The sequence below is a fragment of the Glandiceps talaboti genome, chromosome 6 (genome assembly GCF_964340395.1).
Source record: "Glandiceps talaboti chromosome 6, keGlaTala1.1, whole genome shotgun sequence".
Classification (NCBI taxonomy): Eukaryota; Metazoa; Hemichordata; class Enteropneusta; family Spengelidae; genus Glandiceps; species Glandiceps talaboti.
The window spans coordinates 1,485,023-1,498,199 of NC_135554.1; the positions used below are offsets into that span (position 1 = coordinate 1,485,023).

The 13,177-nt window shown below is 39.8% G+C and overlaps 1 protein-coding gene across 1 annotated transcript; it reads left to right on the top strand.

Moving 5' to 3' along the window:
- Positions 1–549: 549 nt before the first annotated feature.
- LOC144436447 (uncharacterized) lies at positions 550–3,700 on the top strand. The gene is made up of 2 exons (XM_078125246.1): positions 550–613; positions 1,059–3,700. Exons 1-2 carry the CDS (start codon positions 550–552, stop codon positions 3,698–3,700), a joined length of 2,706 nt encoding a protein of 901 aa, XP_077981372.1.
- The last annotated feature ends 9,477 nt before the right edge of the window (positions 3,701–13,177 follow it).

Here is a 13,177-nt window from a genome sequence, read left to right on the forward strand (position 1 = left end):
TATGTAAAAAGTAAAAGTAAAAAACCTTCAGACTAATTGCCTTGGTATTTCATGGGAATATTACTTTGGGTGTGTAGATGGAAAATTATTCAAATGAAAATGATCGCATCAGAGATGTGTTTTTGATCAAAAAATGTGATTTACCACTGGGCAGCTTGGTCTGAAATTTGGTGGGAATGTTCTGAGGGGTGTGTAGATTAAGAATTGTTCATGACCTGATCCCATCAGAAATATGCAAATTATATTTAAAAATGTGTCTTTTGGGGCAAAAACGTTAATTCCAAAACTACTGAGTAGATATGACTGAAATTTAATGGGGATGCATCTGGGAATGTATAGATAAAGAAATATTCATGACATGGTGATCCATCAGTGATATACAAATTAGGTCTAAATATATCAAATTGGGTCGAAATCTATATGATGAAATCGGCTATTGATATGGGACCACTTGACTTTAGAAACTCGATCTGGTGACAATACGTCCACAAAAAATACAAATGGCAATAGTAAAGTCCAATAATTGGCACTTTGTTGATAGTGAACACTATGTTGGAAGCAAGGAATGCTGACACAATTGACAGCATCAACACATCTCAGCTAATAACAAAAGGTATTTACAGTATTGTATTGCTACTCCGTGAGCGACCAGCAACAGCACATCGTCTCCGTTATATGTTACTTTTTTGACTGTTCTACAAGTACGTGTGGATTTTACTGCTTGGTATACTGTTTAGTAACTGTTCAAGTTGATATGGATGCAGTTTCTTTTTGGACCTTGCTGTTCTACTTTCTTCTCGTCTATGGTGTGGGTACAACTTGCCATGATGGTGGGCAAAATAGGTATTCCCGTGAGCAGCTGTTGGCTGTTTGATGGGACCATGGTGATCCGCCAAAAATACCACCTGAATTGGAAGAAATATTACAATCAGAGTCTAACCAAAATTGTCATCAACCACACCAACCTTTACACCGTAGACGACGTGGAAAGAGAGGAGGAGTGAAACAGAGACTTCGTAAACGTAAATACAACCCCCCACTTCCATCTATTTTGTTAGCAAATGTACGCTCACTCAGAAATAAGATAGATGAACTCCATGTAAACACAAAATACCTGACAGAATATCGCGATTCATGTCTATTGTGTTTTAGTGAAACATGGCTGACAGATAATATATCAAACAATGCTCTACAGGTGGACGGGTTTTATGGACCATTCAGGACAGATCGGGATCATGACGTAACAGGGAAAGCCATCGGTGGTGGAGTATGCATCTATGTTAATGCGAAATGGTGTAAAGAAATACAAGTTAGAGAAAGCATCTGCACAAAGGATATTGAACTACTGTGTATGTCATTCAGACCATACTATCTTCCGAGGGAGTTTGGCCTGATATTTGCCGTAGTTGTGTACATCCCACCATCAGCTGATACCGCAAGTGCCGCAGCAATTATTCGTAAAGTAGTTGATCGACAGGAAACCCTGTCACCAGATTCGCCTAAACTAGTGCTAGGAGACTTCAACTCTTGTTCACTATCCAATCAGCTCCCGAACTATCACCAGTATGTCACCTGTTATACTCGTAAAGCAAAAACCCTGGATCTTTGTTATTCAAATATCATCAACGCCTATAAAGCCATCAGGAAGTCACCGCTGAGCACTGGTGATCATAATGCAGTGCACCTGATACCTACCTACCGACAAAAACTTAAACAAAACAAACCACAGACTAGGTCAGTTCAGATATGGTCTCAACAATCAATCGAGGATCTTCAAGGATGTCTAGCCAGTACAGATTGGTCAGTTCTCACAGAAAACAACTCCCTTGAAAGATCAACAGATATAATAACAGACTACCTTAAGTTTTGTGAAGACATGCTAGTAGAGAAAAGGATAATAAAAACGTACGCTAATAATAAACTCTGGGTTACGTCTAACTTAAAACACCTGTTGAAGGAGAAAGCAATTGCTTTCGCTGAAGGTAGGGTCTCTGATGGAAAGTGTCTGCAAAGGAAATTAAAACAAGAGATACGCGATTGCAAAGACAGGTACAAAATGAAAATTGAAAGTCAGTTCCAGTCCGGTGATTTGAGGAAAGCATGGAATGGCCTTGCTGTTCTTTCTGGTAAACAGGAAAAAACGAACAGGAAGACGGAAGTGGTAGAAGCAAAGACATTCGCTAATGAACTGAATGATTTCTATTGTCGTTTTGACACACATAACTTCCAACAGCAACAAGAGAATGCTAGAAATATTGTAACAAGTAAATTAGAGCAATCAGATATGCCACAAATATCAGAGATGGAGGTTAGTTTAAAGTTAAAGTGCATTAATCCTAGAAAAGCACAGGGTCCTGATAATATATCTGGTAGATTCCTTCGTCATTGTCATCTAGAAGTGGCTAGTATCTTCACTACACTTTTCAATTGGTCTATATCAACACATACTATTCCAAGTCTGTGGAAAACATCGGCCATTTCACCTGTTCCTAAGCACAACAATCCCACTAAGCTAAACGATTACAGACCAATAGCTCTTACATCCATTGTTATGAAATGTCTCGAAAGTATTGTTTTAACTCGCATTACTGACCAAGTTAAGAATCTTACTGACCCACTTCAATTTGCGTACAGAGCTAACAGATCAGTTGAAGATGCTGTTATAGCCCTATTACATCAAGCCCTTTCCCATCTGGAACAACCCAAGTCTTTTGTCCGTATTCTATTCGTTGACTTTTCATCAGCTTTCAACACCATACAGCCACATCTGATGGTGAACAAGTTAAATGCAATGAATGTAAACCCCAACATAATACTCTGGGTGTTAGATTTTCTAACTAACAGACGGCAATATGTAAGAGTAAATGCAATAGGTATGAATAATCGTAATCCGTCCGCAACAGTGTCTAGTATGCGCAGTACGTCTACTGGCGCACCCCAGGGCTCGGTAATCTCTCCTGTTCTGTTTACTTTGTACACAAATGATCTTAAAAGTACAAGTGAAAAGGGACAGATGGTCAAATATGCTGATGATACAGCATTTGGAGATTACTCAAATGATGAAAAACACTTTGAAAATCAAGTGCACCACTTAAAACAGTGGTGTGAGGACAATTATCTAGAATTAAACACAAAGAAAACAAAAGAAATGGTAATTGACTTTAGTAGATCTAGAAGGGAAGTTAAAGCACTTGAAATTAACTCTGAGGTTGTAGAACGTGTTTCAATATACCGCTACCTAGGAACACTCATTGATGACAAACTTACATTCCAACAGAACACCGATGCTGTATATAAGAAATGCCAACAGCGAATGTACTTACTGCGTAAACTAAGATCACTGAATATTAGACCAGATATATTGAAAGCATTCTACTCTAGCCACATTGAGAGTGTAGTTACCTTTTCGTTTCTAAGCTGGTTTGGAGGGTTGACTGTTTCAAATGTTAACAAATTACAGACAGTTGTCAATACCTGTACTAAAATATGTGGAACTGAATGTAAAAGCATGAAATCATTATATGGAAAACGAGCACTTGTTAAAGCCACAAAAATTACCAATGACCCTTCCCATGCCTTAGTTCAGTATTTTGAGATGCTTCCCTTGGGTCGCAGGTATCGAATTTTATCCTTGAGAACACGTCGTGCTCGGCTCAGTTACGTACCTTCAGCCATCAGAATACTTAACCAGAGAATGTAAGAAGTAAAGGAATGTGAATGTTTTTATGTAGTCTTTTACACAGTTTTTATTGTCTTCGTACTTTTGTTGTTCTTAGTACTACTTTAATGTGTAAGATTATATGTATGCTTTTCTGTGTTGTTGCAAGACAAATTTCCCCGTGAGGGATAATAAAGTAATAATAATAATAATAATAATAATAATAATAATAATAATAATAATAATAATAATAAAGTATTGTCCGCTCATAGACCAGGTGAGTCACAGAATTAGACCAGGTGAGTCACAGAATAGACCAGGTGAGTCACAGAATTAGACCAGGTGAGTCACAGAATTAGACCAGGTGAGTCACAGAATTAGACCAGGTGAGTCACAGAATTAGACCAGGTGAGTCACAGAATTAGACCAGGTGAGTCACAGAATAGACCAGGTGAGTCACAGAATAGACCAGGTGAGTCACAGAATTAGACCAGGTGAGTCACAGAATAGACCAGGTGAGTCACAGAATTAGACCAGGTGAGTCACAGAATTAGACCAGGTGAGTCACAGAATTAGACCAGGTGAGTCACAGAATTAGACCAGGTGAGTCACAGAATTAGACCAGGTGAGTCACAGAATTAGACCAGGTGAGTCACAGAATTAGACCAGGTGAGTCACAGAATTAGACCAGGTGAGTCACAGAATTAGACCAGGTGAGTCACAGAATTAGACCAGGTGAGTCACAGAATTAGACCAGGTGAGTCACAGAATTAGACCAGGTGAGTCACAGAATTAGACCAGGTGAGTCACAGAATTAGACCAGGTGAGTCACAGAATAGACCAGGTGAGTCACAGAATAGACCAGGTGAGTCACAGAATTAGACCAGGTGAGTCACAGAATAGACCAGGTGAGTCACAGAATAGACCAGGTGAGTCACAGAATAGACCAGGTGAGTCACAGAATAGACCAGTTGAGAAATACAGCAGTACCCAAAGTTGGTAGATTGAAACATTTTGTCTCTCAATGGGAAGATATTAGTTCTAATGCCATAATTCTAGATATTGTTTCTCATTGTCACATTGAATTTTATGATGACAAACCACCATCACAGACATATATTCCAAGGGAAATTAAGTTTAATCAAATAGAGAAATAATCAATGGTGAAATAGACCAATTGGTTTCAAAAGGAGTGATGAGACGGTTGATGAGACCTAACTGCTACATGGCATCACATTGAAATCCACAGTACAGTTGATGAGACCTAACTGCTACATGACATCACATTGAAATCCACAGTACAGTTGATGAGACCTAACTGCTACATGACATCACATTGAAATCCACAGTACAGTTGATGAGACCTAACTGCTACATGACATCACATTGAAATCCACAGTACAGTTGATGAGACCTAACTGCTACATGCCATCACATTGAAATCCACAGTACAGTTGATGAGACCTAACTGCTACATGACATCACATTGAAATCCACAGTACAGTTGATGAGACCTAACTGCTACATGACATCAGATTGAAATCCACAGTACAGTTGATGAGACCTAACTGCTACATGACATCACATTGAAATCCACAGTACAGTTGATGAGACCTAACTGCTACATGACATCACATTGAAATCCACAGTACAGTTGATGAGACCTAACTGCTACATGACATCACATTGAAATCCACAGTACAGTGGATGAGACCTAACTGCTACATGACATCACATTGAAATCCACAGTACAGTTGATGAGACCTAACTGCTACATGACATCACATTGAAATCCACAGTACAGTTGATGAGACCTAACTGCTACATGACATCACATTGAAATCCACAGTACAGTTGATGAGACATAACTTCTACATGCCATCACATTGAAATCCACAGTACAGTTGATGAGACCTAACTGCTACATGACATCACATTGAAATCCACAGTACAGTTGATGAGACCTAACTGCTACATGACATCACATTGAAATCCACAGTACAGTGGATGAGACCTAACTGCTACATGACATCACATTCAAATCCACAGTACAGTTGATGAGACCTAACTGCTACATGGCATCACATTGAAATCCACAGTACAGTTTATGAGACCTAACTGCTACATGCCATCACATTGAAATCCAGAGTACAGTTGATGAGATCTAACTGCTACATGACATCACATTGAAATCCACAGTACAGTTGATGAGACCTAACTGCTACATGACATCACATTGAAATCCACAGTACAGTTGATGAGACCTAACTGCTACATGACATCACATTGAAATCCACAGTACAGTTGATGAGACCTAACTGCTACATGGCATCACATTGAAATCCACAGTACAGTTGATGAGACCTAACTTCTACATGACATCACATTGAAATCCACAGTACAGTTGATGAGACCTAACTGCTACATGACATCACATTGAAATCCACAGTACAGTTGATGAGACCTAACTGCTACATGCCATCAGATTGAAATCCACAGTACAGTTGATGAGACCTAACTGCTACATGACATCACATTGAAATCCACAGTACAGTTGATGAGACCTAACTGCTACATACCATCACATTGAAATCCACAGTACAGTTGATGAGACTTAACTGCTACATGACATCACATTGAAATCCACAGTACAGTTGATGAGACCTAACTGCTACATGACATCACATTGAAATCCACAGTACAGTTGATGAGACATAACTGCTACATGGCATCACATTGAAATCCACAGTACAGTTGATGAGACCTAACTGCTACATGGCATCACATTGAAATCCACAGTACAGTTGATGAGACCTAACTGCTACATGACATCACATTGAAATCCACAGTACAGTTGATGAGACCTAACTGCTACATGACATCACATTGAAATCCACAGTACAGTTGATGAGACCTAACTGCTACATGGCATCACATTGAAATCCACAGTACAGTTGATGAGACCTAACTGCTACATGACATCACATTGAAATCCACAGTACAGTTGATGAGATCTAACTGCTACATGGCATCACATTGAAATCCACAGTACAGTTGATGAGACCTAACTGCTACATGACATCACATTGAAATCCACAGTACAGTTGATGAGACCTAACTGCTACATGACATCACATTGAAATCCACAGTACAGTTGATGAGACCTAACTGCTACATGACATCACATTGAAATCCACAGTACAGTTGATGAGACCTAACTGCTACATGACATCACATTGAAATCCACAGTACAGTTGATGAGACCTAACTGCTACATGACATCACATTGAAATCCACAGTACAGTTGATGAGACCTAACTGCTACATGACATCACATTGAAATCCACAGTACAGTTGATGAGACCTAACTTCTACATGACATCACATTGAAATCCACAGTACAGTGGATGAGACCTAACTGCTACATGACATCACATTGAAATCCACAGTACAGTTGATGAGACCTAACTTCTACATGACATCACATTGAAATCCACAGTACAGTGGATGAGACCTAACTGCTACATGACATCACATTGAAATCCACAGTACAGTTGATGAGACCTAACTGCTACATGACATCACATTGAAATCCACAGTACAGTTGATGAGACATAACTTCTACATGGCATCACATTGAAATCCACAGTACAGTTGATGAGACCTAACTGCTACATGCCATCACATTGAAATCCACAGTACAGTTGATGAGACCTAACTGCTACATGACATCACATTGAAATCCACAGTACAGTTGATGAGACATAACTTCTACATGGCATCACATTGAAATCCACAGTACAGTTGATGAGACCTAACTGCTACATGCCATCACATTGAAATCCACAGTACAGTTGATGAGACCTAACTGCTACATGCCATCACATTGAAATCCACAGTACAGTTGATGAGACCTAACTGCTACATGACATCACATTGAAATCCACAGTACAGTTGATGAGACCTAACTGCTACATGCCATCACATTGAAATCCACAGTACAGTTGATGAGACCTAACTGCTACATGACATCACATTGAAATCCACAGTACAGTGGATGAGACATAACTTCTACATGCCATCACATTGAAATCCACAGTACAGTTGATGAGACCTAACTGCTACATGACATCACATTGAAATCCACAGTACAGTGGATGAGACATAACTTCTACATGGCATCACATTGAAATCCACAGTACAGTTGATGAGACCTAACTGCTACATGGCATCACATTGAAATCCACAGTACAGTTGATGAGACATAACTGCTACATGGTATCACATTGAAATCCACAGTACAGTTGATGAGACCTAACTGCTACATGACATCACATTGAAATCCACAGTACAGTTGATGAGACCTAACTGCTACATGCCATCACATTGAAATCCACAGTACAGTTGATGAGACCTAACTGCTACATGCCATCACATTGAAATCCACAGTACAGTTGATGAGACCTAACTGCTACATGGTATCACATTGAAATCCACAGTACAGTTGATGAGACCTAACTGCTACATGACATCACATTGAAATCCACAGTACAGTTGATAAGACATTACTTCTACATGGCATCACATTGAAATCCACAGTACAGTTGATGAGACCTAACTGCTACATGCCATCACATTGAAATCCACAGTACAGTTGATGAGACTTAACTGCTACATGACATCACATTGAAATCCACAGTACAGTTGATAAGACCTAACTGCTACATACCATCACATTGAAATCAACAGTACAGTTGATGAGACATAACTTCTACATGGCATCACATTGAAATCCACAGTACAGTGGATGAGACCTAACTGCTACATGACATCACATTGAAATCCACAGTACAGTTGATGAGACCTAACTGCTACATGACATCACATTGAAATCCACAGTACAGTTGATGAGACCTAACTGCTACATGACATCACATTGAAATCCACAGTACAGTTGATGAGATCTAACTGCTACATGACATCACATTGAAATCCACAGTACAGTTGATGAGACCTAACTGCTACATGCCATCACATTGAAATCCACAGTACAGTTGATGAGACCTAACTGCTACATGACATCACATTGAAATCCACAGTACAGTTTATGAGACCTAACTGCTACATGACATCACATTGAAATCCACAGTACAGTTGATAAGACATAACTTCTACATGGCATCACATTGAAATCCACAGTACAGTTGATGAGACCTAACTGCTACATGACATCACATTGAAATCCACAGTACAGTTGATGAGACCTAACTGCTACATGGCATCACATTGAAATCCACAGTACAGTTGATGAGACCTAACTGCTACATGGCATCACATTGAAATCCACAGTACAGTGGATGAGACCTAACTGCTACATGACATCACATTGAAATCCACAGTACAGTTGATGAGACCTAACTGCTACATGACATCACATTGAAATCCACAGTACAGTTGATGAGACCTAACTGCTACATGACATCACATTGAAATCCACAGTACAGTTGATGAGACCTAACTGCTACATGACATCACATTGAAATCCACAGTACAGTTGATGAGACCTAACTGCTACATGGCATCACATTGAAATCCACAGTACAGTTTATGAGACCTAACTGCTACATGACATCACATTGAAATCCACAGTACAGTTGATGAGACCTAACTGCTACATGGCATCACATTGAAATCCACAGTACAGTTGATGAGACCTAACTGCTACATGCCATCACATTAAAATCCACAGTACAGTTGATGAGACATAACTTCTACATGGCATCACATTGAAATCCACAGTACAGTTGATGAGACCTAACTGCTACATGCCATCACATTGAAATCCACAGTACAGTGGATGAGACCTAACTGCTACATGGCATCACATTGAAATCCACAGTACAGTTGATGAGACGTAACTGCTACATGGCATCACATTGAAATCCACAGTACAGTTGATGAGACCTAACTGCTACATGACATCACATTGAAATCCACAGTACAGTTGATGAGACATAACTGCTACATGCCATCACATTGAAATCCACAGTACAGTTTATGAGACCTAACTGCTACATGCCATCACATTGAAATCCACAGTACAGTTTATGAGACCTAACTGCTACATGACATCACATTGAAATCCACAGTACAGTTGATGAGACCTAACTGCTACATGACATCACATTGAAATCCACAGTACAGTTTATGAGACCTAACTGCTACATGACATCACATTGAAATCCACAGTACAGTTGATGAGACCTAACTTCTACATGGCATCACATTGAAATCCACAGTACAGTTGATGAGACCTAACTGCTACATGACATCACATTGAAATCCACAGTACAGTTGATGAGACATAACTGCTACATGCCATCACATTGAAATCCACAGTACAGTTGATGAGACCTAACTGCTACATGACATCACATTGAAATCCACAGTACAGTTGATGAGACCTAACTGCTACATGGCATCACATTGAAATCCACAGTACAGTTGATGAGACCTAACTGCTACATGGCATCACATTGAAATCCACAGTACAGTTGATGAGACCTAACTGCTACATGCCATCAGATTGAAATCCACAGTACAGTTGATGAGACCTAACTGCTACATGCCATCACATTGAAATCCAGAGTACAGTTGATGAGATCTAACTGCTACATGCCATCACATTGAAATCCACAGTACAGTTGATGAGACCTAACTGCTACATGGCATCACATTGAAATCCACAGTACAGTTGATGAGACCTAACTGCTACATGACATCACATTGAAATCCACAGTACAGTTGATGAGACCTAACTGCTACATGACATCACATTGAAATCCACAGTACAGTTGATGAGACCTAACTGCTACATGACATCACATTGAAATCCACAGTACAGTTGATGAGACCTAACTGCTACATGCCATCAGATTGAAATCCACAGTACAGTTGATGAGACCTAACTGCTACATGCCATCACATTGAAATCCAGAGTACAGTTGATGAGATCTAACTGCTACATGCCATCACATTGAAATCCACAGTACAGTTGATGAGACCTAACTGCTACATGGCATCACATTGAAATCCACAGTACAGTTGATGAGACCTAACTGCTACATGACATCACATTGAAATCCACAGTACAGTTGATGAGACCTAACTGCTACATGACATCACATTGAAATCCACAGTACAGTTGATGAGACCTAACTGCTACATGCCATCACATTGAAATCCACAGTACAGTTGATGAGACCTAACTGCTACATGACATCACATTGAAATCCACAGTACAGTTGATGAGACCTAACTGCTACATGACATCACATTGAAATCCACAGTACAGTTGATGAGACATAACTGCTACATGGCATCACATTGAAATCCACAGTACAGTGGATGAGACCTAACTGCTACATGACATCACATTGAAATCCACAGTACAGTTGATGAGACCTAACTGCTACATGGCATCACATTGAAATCCACAGTACAGTTGATGAGACTTAACTGCTACATGACATCACATTGAAATCCACAGTACAGTTGATGAGACATAACTGCTACATGACATCACATTGAAATCCACAGTACAGTTGATGAGACTTAACTGCTACATGACATCACATTGAAATCCACAGTACAGTTGATGAGACCTAACTGCTACATGGCATCACATTGAAATCCACAGTACAGTTGATGAGACCTAACTGCTACATGACATCACATTGAAATCCACAGTACAGTTGATGAGACTTAACTGCTACATGACATCACATTGAAATCCACAGTACAGTTGATGAGACCTAACTGCTACATGGCATCACATTGAAATCCACAGTACAGTTTATGAGACCTAACTGCTACATGCCATCACATTGAAATCCACAGTACAGTTGATGAGACCTAACTGCTACATGGCATCACATTGAAATCCACAGTACAGTTGATGAGACCTAACTGCTACATGCCATCACATTGAAATCCACAGTACAGTTGATGAGACCTAACTGCTACATGACATCACATTGAAATCCACAGTACAGTTGATGAGACCTAACTGCTACATGGCATCACATTGAAATCCACAGTACAGTTGATGAGACCTAACTGCTACATGGCATCACATTGAAATCCACAGTACAGTTGATGAGACCTAACTGCTACATGACATCACATTGAAATCCACAGTACAGTTGATGAGACCTAACTGCTACATGACATCACATTGAAATCCACAGTACAGTTGATGAGACCTAACTGCTACATGACATCACATTGAAATCCACAGTACAGTGGATGAGACCTAACTGCTACATGGCATCACATTGAAATCCACAGTACAGTTGATGAGACCTAACTGCTACATGACATCACATTGAAATCCACAGTACAGTGGATGAGACCTAACTGCTACATGACATCACATTGAAATCCACAGTACAGTTGATGAGACCTAACTGCTACATGACATCACATTGAAATCCACAGTACAGTTGATGAGACCTAACTGCTACATGCCATCACATTGAAATCCACAGTACAGTTGATGAGACCTAACTGCTACATGACATCACATTGAAATCCACAGTACAGTTGATGAGACCTAACTGCTACATGACATCAGATTGAAATCCACAGTACAGTTGATGAGACCTAACTGCTACATGCCATCACATTGAAATCCACAGTACAGTTGATGAGACCTAACTGCTACATGCCATCACATTGAAATCCACAGTACAGTTGATGAGACATAACTTCTACATGACATCACATTGAAATCCACAGTACAGTTGATGAGACCTAACTGCTACATGACATCACATTGAAATCCACAGTACAGTTGATGAGACCTAACTGCTACATGCCATCACATTGAAATCCACAGTACAGTTGATGAGACCTAACTGCTACATGCCATCACATTGAAATCCACAGTACAGTTGATGAGACCTAACTGCTACATGGCATCACATTGAAATCCACAGTACAGTTGATGAGACCTAACTGCTACATGGCATCACATTGAAATCCACAGTACAGTTGATGAGACCTAACTGCTACATGGCATCACATTGAAATCCACAGTACAGTTGATGAGACCTAACTGCTACATGCCATCACATTGAAATCCACAGTACAGTTGATGAGACCTAACTGCTACATGGCATCACATTGAAATCCACAGTACAGTTGATGAGACCTAACTGCTACATGACATCACATTGAAATCCACAGTACAGTTGATGAGACCTAACTGCTACATGACATCACATTGAAATCCACAGTACAGTTGATGAGACCTAACTGCTACATGGCATCACATTGAAATCCACAGTACAGTTGATGAGACCTAACTGCTACATGACATCACATTGAAATCCACAGTACAGTTGATGAGACCTAACTGCTACATGACATCACATTGAAATCCACAGTACAGTTGATGAGACGTAACTGCTACATGGCATCACATTGAAATCCACAGTACAGTTGATGAGACCTAAC

Coding starts and splice junctions, on each gene's coding strand:
- LOC144436447 (XM_078125246.1), top strand. CDS start 550: ATGTTGGAAGCAAGGAATGCTGACACAATTGACAGCATCAACACATCT. Junction 614..1,058: donor ATCTCAGCTAATAACAAAAG/GTATTTACAGTA, acceptor CTATTTTGTTAG/CAAATGTACGCTCACTCAGA.